This window comes from Pteropus medius, unplaced genomic scaffold (assembly GCF_902729225.1).
Source record: "Pteropus medius unplaced genomic scaffold, Ma_sr-lr_union100, whole genome shotgun sequence".
Taxonomy (NCBI): Eukaryota; Metazoa; Chordata; class Mammalia; order Chiroptera; family Pteropodidae; genus Pteropus; species Pteropus medius.
Window position 1 is genome coordinate 31,332,076 of NW_024354502.1, and position 23,321 is coordinate 31,355,396.

The 23,321-nt window shown below is 33.9% G+C and overlaps 1 protein-coding gene and 2 pseudogenes across 4 annotated transcripts in view; 2 read left to right on the plus strand and 1 right to left on the minus strand.

Annotated features, from left to right (window-relative positions):
- The window catches only part of RNF170 (ring finger protein 170), a 28,165-nt gene that overhangs the window by 3,618 nt on the left and 1,226 nt on the right, over positions 1 to 23,321 (minus strand). For 3 of the 4 annotated variants that reach the window (XM_039853647.1, XM_039853648.1, XM_039853645.1), the window contains exons 2-6: positions 18,407 to 18,550; positions 12,836 to 12,911; positions 10,423 to 10,531; positions 6,714 to 6,787; positions 3,657 to 3,767 (exon numbers count right to left, since the gene is read on the minus strand). In XM_039853647.1, coding sequence (XP_039709581.1) covers positions 3,657 to 3,767; positions 6,714 to 6,787; positions 10,423 to 10,531; positions 12,836 to 12,911; positions 18,407 to 18,543 — 507 coding nt within the window. In that variant the 5' untranslated portion in view covers positions 18,544 to 18,550. Of the gene's footprint in view, positions 1 to 3,656; positions 3,768 to 6,713; positions 6,788 to 10,422; positions 10,532 to 12,835; positions 12,912 to 18,406; positions 18,551 to 21,019; positions 21,137 to 23,321 lie in introns of those variants that run through there. The other variant, XM_039853644.1, reaches the window with a different exon arrangement.
- Positions 1,428 to 1,560, plus strand: LOC120595790 (uncharacterized; annotated as a pseudogene).
- Positions 22,934 to 23,052, plus strand: LOC120595774 (uncharacterized; annotated as a pseudogene).

Sequence of the window (23,321 nt, forward strand, 5' to 3'; positions counted from 1 at the left end):
AATTTTCACAGCTAAAATTGAACAAATTACATAAATTTTTAAAAACTGAAGCATGTGGAGAAATTGGAATCCTCAAATACTGCTGGTGGGAATGTAGACCCCTTTTGAAAACAGTTTGGCAGTTCTTCAAAATGTTAAACATTGTGTTATCATAATATCCAGCAATTCCACAATGAAGCATATACCCAAGAGGAATGAAGACATGTCCACACAAAAATTGGTACACGAATGTTAATGGCAACATTATTCATAATAGTCAAAAAGTGGAAACAATTGAAATGTCCATCAACTGATGAATGGATAAACAAAATGTGATACATTATTTGTCCATAAAAGGCAATGAAGTACAAGCATAGGGAATATAATCAATGATATTGTAATAACTACGGTGTCAGATGGGTATTAAACTTACTAGGGTGATGACTGTAAGTTATATAAGTATCTAATTACTATGTTGCACACCTGAAACTAATATAATATTGTATGCCAACTGTAACTAAAAAATAAAAAGCAACAAAAAAGCAGTGAAGTACTGTGATATGCTACAACATGGATGAACCTTGAAAACATGCTAAGCGAAATAAACCAGAGACAAAAGGCCATATATTGTATGATCCCATTCAAATGAAATGATGACATATCCAGAATAGCCAAATCTATAGAGACAAAGATTAGTGGCTGTCAAGAACTGGGGAGAATGGGAAGGGACTGCTAAAGCTTTGGGGAAGATGAAAATATTCTAAAATCTAATTATAATTAGATTATTTACTTTACAAATATACTATAAATCATTGAATTGTATACTTTAAACAGGCGCACTTATGGCGTGTAAATTAAGTCTACATAAAGCTGTTAAAAAAAAGATAGTACCAATATATATTTCTCTGACCTTAAGCAAGTCAGTTTATTCTCTGAGTGCCAACTTCTCATTTTTTCTGTGTCATAGTTAGTTGACTACATGATCTATAAGGGCCTGCGTAGTAATGATCTACCATGACTCCTCAACATAACTTCTTTTATTATCTCATTTCTCGGGTTGGTAGATGTGAAAGAAACTGACCAGAGGAAGTAAATCACTTACTGTGGTCATTCCACTGCCCACGGTTCAGCTATTTTTAATAATCTGTAAATATCATAAATCCAACTGTAGGCATGTATTTGTTTAACAAGTGCCAAATAAATTGAGAGGGAGATGGAGACAAAAATGGGAAGAATTTTGAGCAAGTGATGAGAACAAAAATTTTAAAAAATCGGCCAGATAAAATCTTGTAACTCCTTTTGGAACACTGGTCATAAAAGAACAAAAATGGTCTTTTTAGGATCACTTCCTAAGCTAATTTTCTATTCTCCACCGAAGAAACTAATATTTAAAGTAAAATAGCTACAGAGCTTTTACAAGGTGCTTGGTAAATTAAATATTCTAATGAGTCTAAGGCCATGTCATCCTGAACAAGCCTGATCCCGTCTGATCTCGGAAGCTAAGCAGGGTTAGCTAAGCAGGGTTGGGCCTGGTTAGTACTTGGATGGGAGACCACCTTGGAAGACCAGGTGCTGTAGGCATAAAAAATAAATAAATAAATAAGGGATTGTAAGCTGACAAGGTCCTTGCAATCTATGAGGCCAACCAAGGGTTGCCTCACCTAAAAAAAAATTAATAATAAAATATTCTAATGACCAGCCAGTATGTCTTTTGAATACTTTTCTGTCCTTTATCAGAACACATATGGTATTATTTATACAAAACCTGTAATAATTAGACAAATATGAAATGGGTTATTAAGAAATGTTTGTATATTAATGACAGTCTTATTACATAACTTTGAATGAGGTAAAATATCAAAAAGTTAAATGTCTTGCTGGATCAAAAACAGCAGAAGAGACTCCCAGATAACTATGGAGGACAACAATGATTTGATTAAGTTTTTCCTATTGCTTAAACACCTAAAAACTTTACCCATTATCTACAACAGGTGAAAATGTATACTTTCAAATGTACACAACATCACAGAATAAGGACTATGAGCAAGGGAGTAGAAGAGTACACAGTTGTTTAATACTGAAGCGTTTCCATAGCTTACATTCTTAGCTAGGAGTACCAGTATCAATTCTTATCTTAAGGATAATTTATTACTTTATTCAACAAAATATTAAGGACCTACTGTATTCCAGACACTGAATTTAGCAATGAGAATATAGTAGTGACTAAATAAACAATCCTTGCTCTTATGAAGCGTTTAGTTTACTGAGAGAAAGACAATGAACAGGATTTGAGTACTGTTTGTGACAAATGCTAAGAAGGAAATGTAGAGGGCAATACTAGAAAACAACTTAGTTGTCAGGGAAAGCTTATCTGAGGAAGGTCTATTTAAGAACTACCTAAAAGATAAGAAGTCAGGCATGGGAAGAGCAGAGGGACAAACATTCCAGAGGCAAGGGCACGTGTGAAGGCATTAAGGTGGAAAGACCTGGAGCATATTCTGAGAGCTGAAAGGAGGTCAGTATAGTTGAAGTATGGTGAGGGAGGGAGAGAGGAACCAGGTCATGCACAGAAAGGAGTTGGAACATTATTCCAAAAAATTGCAAGTTTTAAAACACAAAAGTACCATGGCCTTTCAAAATATCACTCAGGCTGCTGTACAGAGAAAAAAGTGAAAGTGAAGAGGCCACAGCAGTTGCCTAAGCAAGTGATGATGGTGACTTCAACCAACATGATAGATACAAACATAGGACATTTTTATGAGGTAAAAATGACAGGATACCCATAAGAGAAAAGAAATGATACTACTTATTTATGGATCAGCTTAGAGGAATGATGAAGAGGAAGAAATCAAAACTGAATTCAGTAAGACTGAAAAAAGAGTTAAGTGAGTTCAGAAGGCAATCAGTTTAATAATATACATATTAAGTTTGAGTTGCCTACGGAACATCCAAGTGGAGATGTAAGCTAAGCAGTTGGATATATAGTCTAGAGCTCGGAGGAGAGGTGTGGCTTTCCATATACTAAATTTGTACTTAGTATATTATGGTGTTTGAAATACATATTCAATCATACACATACTTCTAGAATTCTTTGTTCAATTTTGAGAAAACTAGAATGAGAGTAAAATATGAATTTTTAATCTATCATGCCTTTTTTTAGGGGATGGGTCAATTGTAGAATTAATGTTCTTTAAAACTAGAATGCTTTTGAATAGCTAAGATGCTATACAACAACAACAACAACAAAAACAACAACAAACGAATCCTAGGGTTACTTAAGGGAACATTTCAAATGGGCCAGGTAGAGTAAAACACTATTATAAAACTCTCTTCAGAAGTTCTCAGCTGTACATTTCTTATAAAACAAACCCTATTTTAGAACCACATAGGAGTTGATAATTTTACATTTCCCTCCAATTTTTCTTATTGTTTTTTTGCTGGTATCTCTTTCACAAAAGACTTTTATAATGCCTTTTTTTTTTTTAAGACAAAAAAACTGTAGTCCTTGGTAAAGCTTTAACTCAGTGAATGACAACAAAGATGAAGGTAAAAACTGTACCCAACACACATAAACAATGAAATTTTTTATGGTCAAAAAATATTTGTTAGTAAATGTCACTTTACCAAAGAGAAGTATTATTATACTCTAACTTAGTACCTGCTATCACATTACTTACAGATCTGGGCTGCCCTGAGAATCTCCGGTTATAATCATTAATATCTTGATGTAATCGTACAGCATCCTGAGACTGGTCATTTTCACCGAATACTGGTAGCAGTAAAGTTACCTGTATATTATAGAAAAAAACTGTTACACTTTTCTGCAGCATTAATTTTTTTCATTTTGTGTTATTCGATAAAATGAGAAAAGCTTCTGAATTTATATTTCATCATTTCTTTAAAGTAAGTTACTGTTGCCTTACAATAAAATCCAACGCAAAATGTAATTTGAACTCCTATAAAATATTTTCCAATCCACACCAGGGAAGAAGTCAGTAGTTCTCTGTTTGGGCTAACAGATATTTGAAGATACAAGAATAATAAGAAAACATTCAGGAGCAAAGTGACATATACAAATATTTACCTATCATGTTCAAAGAGAATAAGGGATTTCTTTCTTGATTAAAATCATGATTCCTTATCCTTACTGGTATTTGAAATGTCTTTGAATGCTACCAACCATATTACGGAGATACATTTATTGTAGGGACCAGCTCTCAATCACCTATCCCTCCTATAATCAAAAAAGGTAATTCTTGATACTGTTATATAACATAATACATTTAAACCCTTTTTCTTCCATGGTAGAGGTAAGGATACACAAATGTCCCATGATCACACTTGGGTAAACTGAAAATGATAGTACCATGAAAAACCCCTACAGAACTGGCCACTGTACAATGGGATAAAAATGGGAAGGAGCAGTGACAGATTTAGGTTTAAACCATCTAGCTGTTGTTTATATCCTTCTGTTCAGCTGTAAAACTAGGGCTTCTCACTGCTCAGATGTTCTTCCAAACAGCTAAACAAAGGAGTGACTAACAGCAGTAGGTAGTAGGAACAGCAGGTACAGTTATTTCTTCATAAATTCATTAATAAAAATGTATTCTTTCAATAACCATTCACTGTGCACCTGCTGCTGGCAAGGCACTGTGTTAAGTGCTTGATACATAAAAAAATTAAGACACGGCCTTACCTGTTGGTAATTACAATCCCTAAGATAGAAAGGGAGACAGGCTTGTTCAACAGCCTGTTCTAAGGCCTCTGGTAGATGTTATAATGATGCTTGAAAGTGAAGACTTCTCCCTGGGGTGTCTAGAAAGTTTTAAACTTAAGCTAGCCCTTGAAACACAGGTAGGGCCATTGGTTTGTTAGTGTATGCTTTCAGTGAGAGAAGTGGTGTGTTCCAGCCAGAGGCAGCAGCCTATGCATTATTATTTCCAGTGAAACAGGAGGTAGAGAAGGTATCTGCCACTTGTCTTGCCTCCAGGATGAATTACTCTATAGTTAGGAAACCAAAAGCTATTATATCAAAACAATTTTATCTCCACTCTCTTAGCCTCTGGCCAATTTATGAGTGGTCCAAAGGATACTACTTGCTAATTTATATATACCCTATGAAAAGTCACAGGTGGTAGAACTTATTCTTTAATGCAAAGCCTAGGGCCTGGTCTCAGTGTTGCTGGCAGATAGCTAAAGATGATGAGAAGTGGTACTGGCAAATAAGTTTCAGTATTGACTGCCTTGTGTCACATATAAAATCATCCAGAGACACAGTACAAAAAAAATAGATTTTCCCTCTGACCATGTGATAGTCAAATGTAAAAGAGGCAGACTTTGGAAATGTAGAAGTAAGAAGAAGAAAAAGCCCCAAACTTCCTTCTCTATACCAAAAAAAGGAAGGCAGTGATGGAGGGCAGTGGATAGCCAGAACAAAGTCTGAAATATATTATGTATGTATGTGTATATACGTTTAACAATATATACCATATAGTTTTATTTATATAAAGTCCAAAATCAGATGAAACTAAACAATAATCTCAGGAGTACATGCTAAGGTAGTAAAACTATAAAGAAAATCAAATGCTTATCATAAAATTGAAATAGTATTTACATCTAGGAGAGGAAGGGGTTCTGGGGCTGTTGGCCAGTTTGTTTCTTCATCTGAGTGGTGATTACTCCAGTGTTGCTTTGGGATAATTCAATGAGCTGTACTTCTTTGTTTGTGTGCTTTTCTGTATGTCTGTTATATTTTACAAATAAGTTTTGAAAAATTGTTGACATTTCTATCATTTTGTTTTATTTTTTGGTCTCTGTGGTTTTGTGTCTTTATAAAATATCCTTTATTATTGTTTTAGTGGGGTTGCAAGAGAGAGCAAAAGTAAATACATGCATTGAATTTGACATCTTTACTTGGAAATTTACCTTTTTAGGACTTTATTTTGCACACTAGAAGACTTCCTAAGGAGATGCTGTCCTTTTACATGTTCATAATTCATTATTAGAAAGGTATATATTTTTATTTTACATGGAAAATAACTATTAGGGAAGTAAAAAAACTATGCACAACTAATAGAATGTCCTATTTTGCTATATTTATTAATTAAAAAAACTAAGAACTTCATTTTCTCAGATTTTTCAGTATATTGCTTTTTCTAGTTTGTCAAAGAAACAGAAAATTTGGCAATCTCATCTGTGCTGACATTTTAGTTTTCAGTATATGTTTATAAAAACATACTGCCTCCCTCCTGAGATAGCTTCTCTTCTAACTATAATGGTCACATCTCTTCTGGATAATTCAGTGCAGTTATGTTTCCAAAAGAGGCATTTTTAAAAATTATCAATCTTCATTTAAAATTATCTGGACCTTACTGGAGATTAAAATAAGTTAAGAAAGAAAAACAATTTTTTCAAAAGAAGTATATGTAAGGGAATTTACTTAAGCCTGATGGGCTAATTTAGTTATTCCTTTGCTGGTATTAAACAAAGACTGACTAGGATTTGGGAGAGAATTCATTTACCATTTTTTTCCACTACAACTCAAGGATTTCAAAGAGAATTCCCTTTTGGGGGCAACATTAAGACATTAAAAAATAATGGAGTAACATCAAAGAAGCTTTGGATAATGGCAGTTTGGCTAAAAATACCAAAGTAATTCAAAAGCTAGATATAGAAGCTATAAAAATTTACAAAGTGAACTAGCATAAGTGATGTTTTCTGGATACAAACATTACCGTTTGTCTACAGATTGGACAACTGATTGCCCCAAGCCATGAACCATATCGCCAGTATGCAATAATGCAGGTACCTAATGGGAAAAAAACATTAATAATGATGTCTTAAAGTCCATATATCCTGATAAAATTTAAAATATTTGAAATATTTTAACAGTATTACCTTATTTTAAAATATTTTTTTACTTCATCCAACACACTCTTCAGGCAATTTCAATAATTCCCAGCCATTAAAAAACTACCAGGTAAGATACAGACATTCTTGTACAATTAAAAGCAAGCATGCATCATTTGCTTCAGTGCTATGAGGCTTACTAGAAAATATTGCATTTCCTATGTAAAATAAAACAGTAATTAAACATCATTTTATATATGACACCAACAAGTCACCAACAAGTCACCAACAAGGCCTAGATTTTCTGTTCCAAATTTGATATGTATGTTACAAAAAAAAAACTTCTATTTTTTTTATGAGTTTATAAAGCCAAGTTATTTTTCAATAATAGTAATACAAAGATTACATGTTCTCTGCCCTAAGAAAGTTTATAATTCAGTTCAATAATTGAATCAACTTTTATACTGTATGGGTTTGATTCTTTTGCTTGCAGGTGTTTGTGAGCAGCAAAACAGCTAAACACAGCCTAAAGGAAGACCTCAGAAAGTGGTGGGTGAGGTAAGTGTAGAAGCACTAAATTATAGACCAATAACAAATGAAGAAGGGATATTTTTAAATACTGTCTGATGTTTAAGAGGCCACTTCATTTTCTTCTGTGCAGGACACCGGTTTCTCAGACCATCCAGGTCCCACCGTGAATCTGAACTCAGTGCTTCCTGTTTCTCTTCTATCTCCAGGATTTTCTCTGTATTCCTACTCTTATCTTAGCAACCTGGCTTAGCTTCCTGTGTTCCTTATTCTGATTCTCCCAGATCAACTAATTGTCCAGAATTCAGAACAAGCAATGACAATCAAAGTGAGGAGAGCCAAGGTGACATACTTAAATCAATCAGAAGGTAGTTAAGTCTTGAACTGTGTAATATTAACTTTAAATACAAAAGGAGTACAGAGAGAACTCTCTGGGATGTTTGAGAGAAACTTGTAGAGATAGGGTTTCAACTGAACTTTGTAGGATAGCAAAGATTTAAATAGGCAGAAATCAGAGGGAAGATGTTCCAGGTTTTATGAATAGCAAGGGCAAATGCAGGATACAGAAATAAATGGTATATGAGGAGACTGGTAAGCAAGCAGTAGGCTCAGTAAAGACTGTCCAGATTGGACATTACAGTGACTATGGAGAAAAACTGGTTCGACAATTTAAAGATAAATATAAAAGCTAAACAATCTTTATCTGACATTTTTTTCCTACTCTCAGCGTGTGGTGTTAGATACTATTAAGTACTTTGAGCAATCTAATTTCATATAGAAACTATACAAAAGCAAACCTTCTAAATATGTTAGTATTATTATTACCATCTGTAATGATACCTTAGGTTTATCTACTACCTTTTCACCCAAAAGGTCAATATTTTTTGACATCTATTAATTTATTTAACCCCACATCTCTTTTCCACAAATTCGGGTGTTGGTGTCCTTGTTCTGCAAATTTTATAATGGCCACTTGCCAGCACTGACAAACTATGGTCCAGCAAATCAAACACTTCAGTTCATACATATCTGCTATGATATATTTGATATTTTCCCTTTTCTTCAACTTTCTCCCTCTTTAAAAGAGAGATGCACCTAAATAGGATTGTGGGAGAGATGACTCAATGACTTTAATCTGGGTCACAATCTCTGTAAATCCATTTATTTGTGAAATGGGACTAAGACATTATAAGACTGCTGGGGAATTAAAATAACAAGGCTACAAATGTAAGTAAAGTGAAGTCTGTTACTGCATTACTCTTAACTCACTATAAAGGAACAGAACTAGTTCCATATATAGGAACCAAGCTAAAGTGCTCTTGTTATACATGGTATCAATATACTTGAACTATTATTCAAATAATTTTTATTGAGTTAAATAACTAGTTTTTTTAACCTCTGAACCTACAGACAGTAAATAAAAGTGTCTAATAAGTAGAGCAGGATATCAGAAGCAATCTACCCTATTACCTCAGACCCAAAGGTAAAACCAAGAACACAATAGAGCCATCTTTCAATTGACTGGGTTATCCACTCAGTGAATTACTTAAACCCAGGTTGGCAAATAAGAGTTCATCTTGCCTGCCAAACCTCACTGATTCCTAACACTTGCCTGGAGTACTGTGTTAGAGGATGGTCGAGGCCATATCAAGACTCAGAAAAAGAGTGTCCAATTGATTAAGAATATCTACCAGATATTTGAGAGGGGAGGAAAGTATCTGCTTTCTCTGATGGCCATTTAATTCTCCTTGTCTGATCTTTCATTATTTTGCAGCTCATTAGCATTTACAACAGATAATTAAAGAGACACTGAAATCAGTGTTTTATAATTTGTTAGCTACTTAGGCAAAAATCTTAAGAAAGAGGTTGAAATTAATGGATGAGGCAATAATGGGGCTGGTGACTACTTACTAAAGGTATAGAAAACCTGGCATTGCATAGTATGGATTTCAAATGAGTATGTCATCACCAGTATCATAAATAGTTACACTTTATACCTAAGAATTCCATATAATGAATTTTAGACAAAAAATACAAAGGGGAGAAAGCAATTTATAGGATCACTGTATGCTACATTTTAAATCAGTCTTTATATGTATATTGCGTAGTTTGGGAGCAATGAAAACCCAATTTTGAATACAGCTGTTCAAACAGAAAGAAATACTACCAATAAAAAATAGGCCTAGATTTTGTTAATGCTACCATAATAAATTTAAAAAAATAGGTCTAGTGATTGGATAAATCTTAAATAGAGAGTAGTTATATAAGCCACTAATCACAGTAGAATTGAGCATAGGGTTTGAAGTTAGGCCTAGGTTTAAAACCTGGCTCTGTACCTTAACAGCTGGTACTCTTTGTAAAACTTCTTAACATCTCCAAGCCTTGGTTTTGTGGTGTTAGATGAGATGAAGTATGTTAAGTATCATGTAATAACTGACGCTCCCTAATCTCATATGACCATAATAAGCAATGACTATATGATATCTCATTATTCTCTATATATTTCTGGATAGTCGGGAAAAATGCACTCCCTTACTAATATTAAGTAAGTATGAAATCAACATTCCCTTCTTGTCCCACTGTATGCTCTAGATTTCCCATTCTCCATCACCGACTCCCCGAGATCACGAAGAAAGAGAGGCTAAGAACTTCTGTACTGACTCAGAGTAAAACAGAGTTAGTAGAGCTAAAGAAAGGTCTTGGGCAGCGGGGTCCTTGAGAGAAGAACCCTCCTGCCTGGGGAAGGATGAATAATAAATGAAACTACTAAAAAGTGGCGAACAATGAGGGATTTAGTAAGTCCCTCATGGTATTAACATACTTGAATTACTATTCAAAGAAACACATTTCTGTTTATTGAAAAGTTGAATAACTAGTTTTTTAAATCTTTGAACCCACCGACACTAACTAAAAGTGGCTAATAAGTACAGCAGGATATCAGGAGCAATCTACCCTACTCATGAAATACAAAATGTGATGAAGAGAAAATTAGGAATCCAGCCTGTGTACAAATATGGGTCTTGGTCTGAATAGTCACTTTCACCAAGTTCAGCATTGTCTGCTTACCACAAAAGAGATGTCCACAGTTTGTTTCCACAGGGAAAGAGGCTTGGTGTAAACAAATTGGGCAGTACATGTCAGCGTAGAACTGCTGCCGAGCAGCGGCAGGTGCATCCTGATAAAAAAAAATGTACGTATTTACACATGACACACATCAACTTTTCAAAATTACCTTTATGTTAAATTATATTTAAGAATACAGTCAATACTGTGTCATCTTCATCAAATTTTAGATATGCAATAGATTAAGGTCTTATAAGTTAGATAAAGTTATGAGGCTAAATTGTTGTTTTATTTATAAACTGCATGGTCTCTATCTTCATTCCTCAACGCAATTTAAAGATAAAAACCTAGATTAACTCAGGAGTTTCTCTTTTAGTCTATTAGAATGAGTAATTTTTTTGAGTAACACAAAGCTGAGCTAATGCATAAGCTGAAGAGTAAGAAATGTCAAACTGTTTCCCAAGTATTAGCTTTTTTTCATTTTTAACATCTTTTTCATTTATACATTCCTGACAAGTGTTGCATGTATGCTATATCTCACAAGAGACCAGAATTAAACCTTCAGAGAAGAATATTTAGTCATTTTGGAAGCAGAAAAATATAAGACCACTGGTAACTGGTAACTTGAATTTAATCCTTCACATAGTCAGATTAGTAAATTTTAATGTTTCTCAGTTACATCACTGATGTGATTATAATAGGAATGTTTAATAGAATCATCAGTGCAAGAAGAATCCAGATATCAAAAAACTCACTAGAATATGAGTGCTATGAAGACAAGGACTTTATTTGTAGGACTCATTGTAGTTGGTACCCCAGGAACTAGAAAATTATCTAGTACTAGTACATAATGTATATCTTTTAAAATATTTATCAAAATCTGTTTTTTTGGCACCTAGCATACATCATAAACAAAGTAGATCACATTAAAAACATCAAATTACCAAAATAAAAAGTAAAACATTCATTAAATATGAGCTGTCCTTAATTGTAAACTAAATGAAAGCTTTTTGTCATCTAAAATTAATAAACTATAACTAAAATCCCCTGTGTCCTAAAAACAGTCCTAAAATACTAGAATGTTCTGTAAGGCAAGGTCACAGCTTGATGTTAGAGTCTATTTTGTCATTTTTAATGGTGCAAAAAAGAAAAACATAGCACTTAATGTTCCTCTCTCTACCTTTCTCTTCATTATTCTTCTTTGAAAATTAATTGACCGAAAAAAACAATTACCAGTGCTGTCCAACAGAACTTTATGCAATAATGAAAATTTTATTTATGCTATCCAATATGGTTGTCACATGTGGCTACTGAATACATGAAATGTGGCTAGTGTGACTAAAGTACTAAAATTTTAATTTTAGTTCATTTAAAAGTAAATAACCACATGTGAGTGGCTACCATATAGGATGCCACATAGACTCTCGCTAGCTTTATTCCTACTAGAGCTGTATGCTATTTCTGAGAAATTGCGAGGTACAAAAAAACCTGGAAGATCCCCCTCAAGCTCGGACTCCTGTTTATCTAGATTTAGTCATGTAATCTTAGTGTGAATTTAAGCAAATCTTAGTGATCTAATATGTTAAATTGGATAATAGTTGCCTTACTTATCATGTTTGAAGATCAAATAATAGTTGTATGTGAAATCATTCTGTAAATTATTAAACACTATCCCAGCATGAATTATTGATAACGATAGCTCTGGAATAGAGTACTACTAATACGCTTAAGCTATTTTTGCATCAATGAATTCAAGTTCTATGAAGTAGGAATTCTTGTCTGCTGAGTTTATAGTTGAATTCCCAATGCCTAGAACACTGTCTGGCATATGGTAGATTTTCTGTAAGTATTTGGTAAATAGATAAGTTATGAAACTCTCTTTGGAATTAAAGTTTGATTGGTGGATAGGAAATAAATTTTTAATTTTTGTTTTTTGATGTCAGCTATCTCTGCATGAAGGTATACAATATCCTACTTAATCCAGCCTTCATAAAATATATTACATTTCTGGTTGTTAGAGAGTCCATCTGGTTAAAAGTAAAGAAGGGGCAGAGGTGAAATTTTCTTCTTGTCCTAACTAGTTACTTTGATCTTGAAGAAAAAGAACAGAAAAAGCCACCCTTTTTGGTCATTTCATTACAGCCAATTAGACAGTGATTATTTCCTTACATTTAAATAATAGAAAAACTGCCGTTTTTAAAGCAAATTTAAAAAAACAACATATGAAACCATCTAAATAGATTAAGATTCATTTGCCTAATCCGAAGATATATAATCAAAATAATTTAATGTAATTTAAAGCAGGAAGAAGCCCATGTTTCCAAAAAGTAATTTATTGTTTCATAACAATTTCATATGCAAGGGGAGTAATACCATCTACTCCTTACATAAATGCACATATTTACATAAACAATACCTGTTCTGTTTGAAGTTGTTCCCGAAGCACCCTTACTAGTTCTTGGTTTTCTGGGTGAATGTTTTGATGTGCATTTCTGTTGAATAAAATATAATAAACTCTGAATATATAAAATATTATCAGATGAATTGGTTTTCTTTATGGTTTTCAACCTAGAACTACTGATAACGTAATAAATGTAAATGATGGCATACAATTGTACTCCAATTCTAGGACTGAACACTCCAGGCTATTCTGATATCACCAATTATTGGCTCAGGTCACTTTTAACTGACAAATGATGAAATCCAGTGGCCTAGTACCTTGGGGATTTAATGTAATTGTAGACGCACAAATAATGAACAATTAACATATTTAATTCTTTGTAAAATTCTTTCAAAATAAGCAGCTACATAATTCTATATTATGCACTTGAACACTTTTCCATATTTAATTAGGTCCTTGTCTCAACTTTTTACCTTTGAGGGGAGGGGGACAGAGAAAAACAAAAAATAAAATTATATAATGTAGAAAAGCCAAGATACTACTAGTATCTTAACAATTAAAATGGAGAACCAAAGGCAAGAAGTTATTGACATTGATATAAGAGGATGGGATAAGACATATGAGTATTGAAAATTAGAAGTGGTGGTTAGGTTGTTAGGGTGGGGGTTAGATTTACATTTTTAACGTTAAGATATTAGTGGTATGTTAGCTTTTGGCGAAGGACTTGTCTAGACATTTCTCCAAAGAAGACATACAAAGAGCCAGTAAATATATGGCTTATTCTAAGTTCAACATTATTAGTCACTAGTGAAATGCAAATCAAAACCATAATGAGATACACTTCACACATATTAGAATGACTATTATCAAAAAAACAAAGTAGCAAGTATTGGTAAGGATGGAGAGAAATTGGAACCCTTGTGCATTATTGTGGGAATACAAATGGGGCAGCTGCTATGAAAAACAGATAGAGGTTCCTCAAAAAGTTATACATATAATCACCATATGATGCAACAATCCCAAATGAAAGCAGGGACTCAAAGAGATACCTACACACCAATATCATGGCAGCATCATTCGTAATAGCCCAAAGGTAGGAACAATCAAAATATCCATCGACAGATGAATAGATAAAATATGGTATATACATACAATGGAAAATTATTGTCATAAAAAGGAATGAAATTCTCATAAATTTTGACCTCAAGTGCGTTATGCTAAGTGAAATCAGACACAAATGGACAAAAATTGTAGTATTCTACTTTATGAGGTACATACAACAGCCTAATTCATTGAGACAGAAGGTAAAATAAAGGTTACCAGGAGCTGGGGAGGGAAAATGGGGAGTTATTATTTAATTGGTAGAGTGTGTTTGTAATGATGAGAAAGTTCTGGAAATAGACCGTGGTGTTGGTTACACAACATTGTGAATATACTTAATGCCACTGAATTGTACACTCAAAATGGTACATTTTATGTTATGTATATTTTACCACAATATAAAAAAAAATTATAAATTATAGTAAAGAAACAAAAGGTTTGTCTGACTTTTAAAATGCCACCCCTTGCCTAGCTCACTAAATGATTACTTTAGTGGAAGTAACAAGATTACGACTGCCAATTGAATTTGAATCTGAAGAACTGGGAAGAAACTTAAACTGATCTCCCACTCAATCATGTCAAATTCAAGACAATGCCAAAGTAATGGGGAACACCTTACATAATTTTAAAAGTTTCGTCTTAGGTTCAGCCAAAAATCTCATTATTTATCTTCACCTCTTGGCCTTGTGTGAGATAATAGAAAATAATACATACTAGTCTCTGCCTCTGGTTCCTAGCACAGAGTTCCTGAAACCCTTCTAATTTCCTATGAGATAAGACCACTAGGAGCATCTTTTGTTCTAATATTCCTGACACAGGGCTGCTGAAACACTTCTAATTTTCTGGGTGATAGGAATGTCTTTTGTTGTAATGAGGCAACTCTGGGTGGGCTCTTGGATGGCTTTTGGGTGAGAGCTAGTCACCAGAAAGAGCAAGTTATGATTAGAAGCTTGAAATTTTCAGTTCCATCCCAGACCCCCATTCTCTAGATAGGGGAAAGGGGTTAAAAACATAGTTAATAATTGATCATGCACACCTACGTGAGGAAGCCTCCATAAAATTTCAATAGTGAGAGCACATCTACATACCAGGTTGGGGAACACATCTACATACCAGGAGAGTGACGTACCCCAGGAGGGTGTAGACGCTCCTGCATTTGCAACTCTCCCAGACTTTGTCCTATGTATCTGTTCATTCGGTTGTCTGTCTGTATTCTTTATCATATCCTTAAATAAATTGGCAAACAGGTGTTTCTTTGAGTTCTGTGAGTCGCTCTAGCATATTAATTGAACCTGTGGACATCACGGGAACCTCTGAATTGTAACCAAAAAAGAAGTTGTGGGTAACCTGGGGACCTATTATTTGTGATTGGCATCTGAAGTGGGGTGGGGATCAGTCTTGTGGGACTAAGCCCTTCACAGGAAGATGTCAGAATTGAGTTAAATTATAGGACACCCAGCTGGTGCTGTGGAGAACTGCTTTGTGTGGGGAAAAAACCTCCACACATTTGGTGACCAGAAGAGAAGTGTTCTCTGTAAAAGTAGTCACATAAAAGGCAAATACAGTAGGGAAGAAACAAGTGAAGAACCAAGTTCTTCCCTACTCAGGAAGGAAAATGTGTAGGTTTTTCCTTTACACCCTGGTTCTGTCTATGAAGCTACACAGAATAAACCTTATTATTAAAAAAAAAAACAAGCCCTCATATTTAAAAACAGCTTTTATGTCCTAGTCTTTTTCCCTAAGCTAGATATCCCCAGTTCCTTCAAGCATTTTTATGTTTCCATAGCTTTACCCATTCTGATAACCTACCTTGAATGTTTTCCAGATTAAAATTCTTAACTCAAACTGAATATAATAAAAATGTGACCTTTATCTGATTATTCTGATTAATGCAGCCTAACATTATTATTTTTTTGGTATCTACAATATATAATTGCCTTATTAAATAGAAACTTTTAGTTTGTGCTTCATATTTGTAGGAAAAAACTTTTATTATGCAAGTAGTAAGTATCCATAGTAAATAAATTAGTAAAAACAAATAAGGGAAAATAAAAATATTTTAAAATAAAATTAATCTTATAAAAATAATTTTTTAATAAAATGGATAATTGACTTACGGTTTTATGATGTGTCTTTCACTTAAAAATTCTCAATTTATCATGAATATTTTCACAAGACAATAAATTTATATCTGCATCCCATTCTTATAGGTAAAGAACACTTTTTTATTTGCCTCATATGAGCCATTTTTCAAACAATTAAGATATAATTAATCAACTACAGTTGATTTTAAAACATTTTCATCACCTCAGAAATAAACCCTATACCCTTTAGCTATCACTCGTTATACCCCCATCTTCCACTCTAGTCCTAAGCAACCACCATCTACTTTCTATCTCTATAGATTTTCCTGTTGCGGACACAGGTGAAGAGACTCATATGTGGCCTTTTGTGTCTGGTTTATTCAATTAACATAATGTTTTCAAGTTTCATCCGTGGTGTAGCATGTATGAGTATGTCATTCCTTTTTAAAGCTGAATAATATTCATTAGATATACACATTTTGTTGACCCATTTATCTGCTGGATATTTAGGTTGTTTTTACCTTTTGAATATTACGAATAATACTGCTATAAACATTCCTGTATAAATTTTTGTGTGGAAATATGTTTTCATTTCTCATGAGTATATATACCCAGGGGTGAAATTGCTAGGTGTGAAATTGTTACTCGATTTTTAATCATTTGAGGAACTGACAGTTTCCCAAAGCAGCTGTATCATTTTGAAATTCTTACCAGTAGCATATGAGGGTTCTAATTTTTCCACATCCTCAACAATTGTTATTATCTGACTTTTTGATTCTACCCATCCTAGTGGTGCAAAGTTGTATCTCACTGTGGTTTTGATCTGCATTTCCCTGATGACTAATGCTATCAAGCATTGTTCTCGTGCTTACTGTCCATTGACATATATTCTTTGGAGGAATGTCTATTCAGATTCTTTGCCTATTTATTAATTGAGTTATTTTTGAGCTTTGAGTTCTTTATATATTCAGATATAAGAGTCTTATCAGATATATGATTTGAAATATTTTCTTCCATTCTGTGGGTTGTCTTTTCACCTTGGTGATGTTCTTTGAAGCACGATAGTTGTTAATTTTGATGAAATCCAATTTACCTATTTTTTTCTTTTGTTGTTCACGCTTTTGGCATCATAACTAAGAATCCTGATGATTTACTACTTTATTTTCTTATAAGAGTTTGATAGTTTTAACTGATACAGTTAGATCTTTGACCCATTTTGAGTTAATTTTTGCATATAATGAGGTATGAGTTCAATTTCACTCTTTTGCACACAGCTATCCAGGTGTCCCAACATCATCTATTGAACTCTTTCTACACTGAAAGGTCTTGGCACCATTGTCAAAAACCCTAGATGTATGGGATGACCCATTTTTGAATCTTGATTCTGTTGTACCAATATATTAGCTATCCTTCTCAACTGACAATTTAATAAGCATTCTTCTTTTGCCTTTTTCAACCAAGTTGCTACTAGAAATGAGTAGAATAGAGCCCTGAAACAATTCAGTGTCCTCCTTTTTTTGTTTACATAAAACATAAGTCAGTAATCCTGGGAACAACTTGTCAACTAGTTATGAATTCATTTAAATCTGCTATCATCTAGCTATCATTTCCCCATTATGTCCACAAGTGTATCACCAGGTACTGTTTAAAATACTTTACTGAAATAAAGATAATATTATTCTAATAAGAAATTACCATGCAGAGGTAAAAGAGTAAATTAATTACCATTTTTTCTAAGTGTTCATATTCTGCTTCATAATCCTTTCTGTAATTTTTACAGAAAATGGACTAATCTGCAATTTCTGGAATTAATATTTTTCTATTTTATACTTTTTGCCTATTTTGTTTTCAATTTTATATATATATATATATATATATATAATTTTATTTATCTCCATGTCTTATCACTTAAATTTCTAGTTTATTACTTAGTCTCTGTATATTGTTATATAGACATCTGAGTCATTTAAGATCTTTCTATGATTCTATAACACTAATTTTCATTCTAATCTAAATTCCCTTTACTGTCCAAGGCTTTTTTTGATTCAGTTTTCCCATTTAAACACTGAAAATATTTTGTACTTACTATATCACCTACAAGTTGATGGATTCAATTATGAAAATTACATTTTTAAACTGTGATACTCCTATAGGAAATACTAACATTTTATTCAAAATGTGTATAAGTTAAAATTTTATCTGATAAGACAGTTGATGTGAGGAAAAATGTATGGTAGCATTTAGGGCCTGGTGGAAAATAAAATGGCTTAGTAAATGTGTACAATCACTGAGATCTATTATCTGTTTTTCATATTAAATATTAAACATTACTAGAAGCAGTCAGAAAGTTAGTGGCCCTTGGAATATATATTATTGCAATTCTTTCATCCTTTAGTCTCACCTGAAAAGTGCATATACCAGGGTAGCAATCAAAGCGAAACTGACCACAACTGCCACAAGTACTTGGTCACTTATTCCTTCTATGACTGAATCATCATCCAGTTTCAAACTTTGAACTTCACCCTGATATTTGGCCATTCCAGGTCTAAAAAATAAAGAAACAAGATGAAAGTTACAAATGACACAATGAAAATGAAATATGCTAATAAAAACAATATAAATGACTTCTAATGTATTTAATTTTTTGTAGCATTTGCTTAAAGTAGATTGCATTAAGTACGACTCCAGTATGGATTACCCCATTAATGAGTTCTTTAAAATTTGCCAAACATTAGAGAGTACAGAATTCTATTTCCTTTAAGGAAAACATACTATATGTATCACCCATTTACATTCTTTAAAAAAAATTTAAAAAATGCCCTTTCCTCTTCAAGCTTAGCTTCTTTAAGAAGACACTCCTCATGTCCAATTGCTCTTTTATTATTCCTAATACCAACTCTCCAAGTAGATTATATCCTTCTCCCTCATAGCACTGAATATGCACCATGGAATTTACCATGTATGACTAGGGAAGAAAATCTATTGTTTTCTTCTGTAAATAGTCCTATATTGCCTAGCCTAATGTACTCAGTAAGACCTAATAAACATGTTTACGTCAGAGTGATTTACCTTATTTATAGTGTTAGTAATTTGAAAAGTAACAGACAATGATGCTATAGGACATTTATATCCATACTGACTATTTAAATTAATGTAAATTCTGGTGCTTGGAAAACTATTAGCCTCACTTGGGACTAAGCTCAGCTTATGGTTCAGAATTCTTTGAACTGCCTGGAATGTGGAATCACTCTCAGGCTGCATTTCCTTATGAAGAGTAAAGGAGGATATGAAACTCTCCTTCCCTTACACCACACTAGAGAAAAATGGTAATACTCAATTTCTCTAGGTATGAGGGGAGATAGCCCAAACACATCAGAGTCTAAATATCACAGGTAATTCATTTTCTTTTCAGATGGCAAAAAAGTAAAGTTCAAAGTCTTTCTTATAAGATACCTAAAGGGGAAAATAAAGGAAATAAATATTCAATTAACTATATATGACTATTCATAATTAAAATAAAATTCTGTATTGATGTAACTTACTGCGTTGAAAAGAGTTTTATTCAATATCACTAATCAGGTGAGTCTCTGCTAAGAGGAAACTTTGAGTGTTAAGGTCTAACACCTTTGACAAGAATCTGAACTGGCTGCTTGTAAGAAAACTACCTCTTGTTGAAGAAACATAAGCAAATGAACAGATCAAAGGCAGCTTTCATCAGCTTTACACATAGTAATGGCCTGATATATGAGGAACTTTCTAATGACAGGTTTCAAATATCCATGATGAAGGCTCAGACCAGGAAACTCAAAGAAAGAGCCTCAACTTCATTATTTTTATTCAAAAGAACAGTCAAATGAACTGCCAATTGAAACTGAAGAAACAGCCTCAAATAACCTAGGGGTGAGCCATGTAGTCACTTTAGATTTTTTTTATCAGGTTTCCTCTTTTTAGAATCCTATGCTGTGTCAAAAGTCCTAAGGGCCATGAGAACTATTTGTATCTGCTCAAAGATAACCAAAATGTTATTCCCTGTGTCAAGATTCCCAGCCTCTAATTACTAAATCTAGTTACTTCAGAGTTGTAAGGATCTTCTTCTATGCTGTACATTTAGGAAGTTTACTACTTTGTACTTTAAAACAAACAAACAAAACAGTTACATTTATTTCTGTGACCTTCCAGGTGTAATCAGTGGTAATGTGACTAAATTCTACTGTACAAATTATATATATATAGTCAATTATGAAAATTACATTTTTAAACTGATACTCCTATAGAAAATACTAACATTTTATTCAAAATATGTGTAAGTTAATAAGAATATATACACACACACACAAATACACATACGTATTCATTCTACCATATAAATATTGCTCTGTAAACACTTCCAAGAGCTCAGAGATCCAGGATACATTAAGTATTGCACAGCCATATAATGTTATTTGCATCATTTTATAGAAGTTCTCAATGTTGTTATGAAGAGTTATTTTTTATTTTCACAAATTTAAGTATCACCGAAGAAGGTGCTTGGGCTGAGAGAGGGTGGGAGGGGAAGTCTGCTGATATGTTTCTGAGAGGAACATAGAGGTCAGCTGCATTTTCCTGTCATGTGGAAATCCCACCTAAAACCAGGAGCTCTCACATGGAGAATGAATAATGGTTTCTGATATACTAGTTGGGGGCTTAAATAGTTCAATTTCTGCCAGTAGTTTTGCTTATAATCAGAGAAAAAAAAAAAAAGAAAAAAGAACTGTAGGAGCTAGTGGCTCAAAAAAGAGGTATAATACCATTTCAGTTTGCAAAGAAGCTGATCTAAGATCATAAGGGAGGAATAATAAAAAGAAACTTTTCTACTTGAGATGGCATAAACCTCAATCTTGAAAATGAATTCCAAAGTCAATCTGAACTTCAGTTGTTCAATTTTTGCTTTTCACAGTCAAGTTTTATCTAGAACAGAACAGGGCTATTGATTTTGTTCAATAGCATAGGCCCTCAAGTGAAGCCCAAGCATTACCTGGAGTTTAGCTCCAATTCTGCTACCATAACTGTGACCCCATTTAATCTCTTAGGACCTCTCGTTTCCTGCAAAATGTGAAAACTGGACCTGAGGATTCCTTAAATTCCTTCTACCACTACATTTCTCTGATCCAGAGTTTTCTGGAATAGAAAAAAAAAAAAAATCAGGAAAGAGAAATACCAAAGGTTAAATGGTTACAAGTCGGGAGCAGGACTGGGAGAGCCAGATCTTCCTCTTTTCCAGGGTACAGTTTTATAGTTTAAATTCCTTTCAAGTACATGTTACTTTAAAAATAAAAATAAAAGCCAGTACCGCACTTGCTTCCTCTCTTGAGAGGTGAAAATTAGGCTTCAGTGTTCAGATTTAAACCATCTGTCTCCATTCCCATTCCTACGACCCTAATCACTGTTTCCTGATGGTGCCTTACAAAGACCTTGGTGAAGGGCACTGGGAGGCATACTCATTGGCTACATCTTACTCCCTTGAGCAGTGCACAGGGAATATTACAAGCTGTAGGGGCCACTAAATGCTGCTTACTTCAAACTCAGAAACAAGGTTATTAAATTTATAGTACATGATATATAATCTATTTCATAGAACCTGTCAAATATGAAAAAAAATACTGGTTGTTATTAACTCTTTGAGATTTATAGAAACAAAACATCTTATATCTTGTAAACTGTTGATAATTGATTGAATAATCGATAGATAATTGATAGCAGCAGAAATGGTTTCTAGGTTTGGATTTTTTATTGCTTAGCTGGGTAAGTCTTAGTGGCTTATTGAAGAAGCATAAGCTTTTAAGTCAGACAACTGTACTTATGAAAATCTGGGTCTCAGCTTCTGCATATTTAAAATACATAAAATTAATTTGAACCATATCAAATGGCCACTTTTTTTGCAAATCATATAGGCTCTTAGTAAATGGAAGCTATAATAGTTTGATTTCTGTTATTAACAACTGTCAAGGAATCGGCAAGAACCATGATAAAACAGCCATACCTTCCCTGTAGCTATACTATGTAGCAACCAAACTGCCTTTAATCAAAGCTCTAAGTATGTATTCCCTGGAAGACAGGAAAAAATTAGGAACATTGCCATGCAGGACACCATCATGTCTACTTGAATGTGACAAACAGCTATAGATGAGAACTAGCCTACAAATAACTAGAGTAAGGAGACAGCTAAGATAAGTTCCACTCACCTGTCTTTTCTAAAGTTTTCAGGAAACACACGCATACGCGTGCACACACGTGCACGCAGAGAGGAGAGGAGGAGAGAGAGAGGGAAATATAGGAAATTCCATAACTTCAAAGGATAAACTGAATGTGGCCACATGGCTTTTACAGACAATTATTGACATCCAAGAAGCTTTTAAAATAATTTCCTTCATGGAGGGTAACTGGAGCTACAAAATGAAACTTTAAGAGCACTGCAATATCATACATAAATGCATTGGGATGAGCAGTCATGCTTAAAAAAGGAGGCTTAGGTCAATTGTGTCAAAGCCTTGAAAACCTGAGTAGCTGGAGTACAGGTGCTCAATAACTACAGTCCTTCCAGAAAAAAGCTAGCATGTGGTTCTCCACATCCAATGATGAGCTGCAGGGGAGTCAGGCTCACCTACTGACTTTACATGCCTAGTAAGGGTAATGGTCACTTAAAGTGCAAGAGATTCTACAGAAACAAGTTACGATGGAGTGTAGGAACTCTGGTTTGACAAAGATTCATAGGCACCAAAGGAAACAAAGGCAGGTGAGACACATCATTTTTAAAGGTTTCTCTGCCCTTGGAGTAGGGAAGAATGTTTAAAAGAAAGACTTCAGGTAAGATTTTTTACATTCATAAAATGATAAACCATCATACGAACTGTTAACTGGTACTCTGTAAAGCATCATTAAAAACTCAGTGGTCTATGGCCATGCCACCCTGAACAAGCCCCATCCTGCCTGATCTTGGAAGCTAAGCAGGGTTGGGCCTGGTTTGTACTTGGATGGGAGACCACCTAGGAAGACCAGGTGCTGTAGGTGTAAAAAATTAAAAAATAAGGGATTGTAAGCTGACAAGGTCCTTGCAATCTGTAAGGTCAACCAAGGGTTGCCTCGTCTAAAAAAAATAAAAATAAAAAAATAAAATTGCTAAAAAAAAAAAAAAAAAAAAGAGGTACCATCTTGATAGTTCTTAATGCCCAATGATGAAATCTACTCTTAATGAGAAAAGGATAGTGGGGGGAGGGGGGCAGGAACTGCAAAACTAAGTAAAGCTGTGTCCTGGGAAGCTAAACCAGCTGCACCTTAAA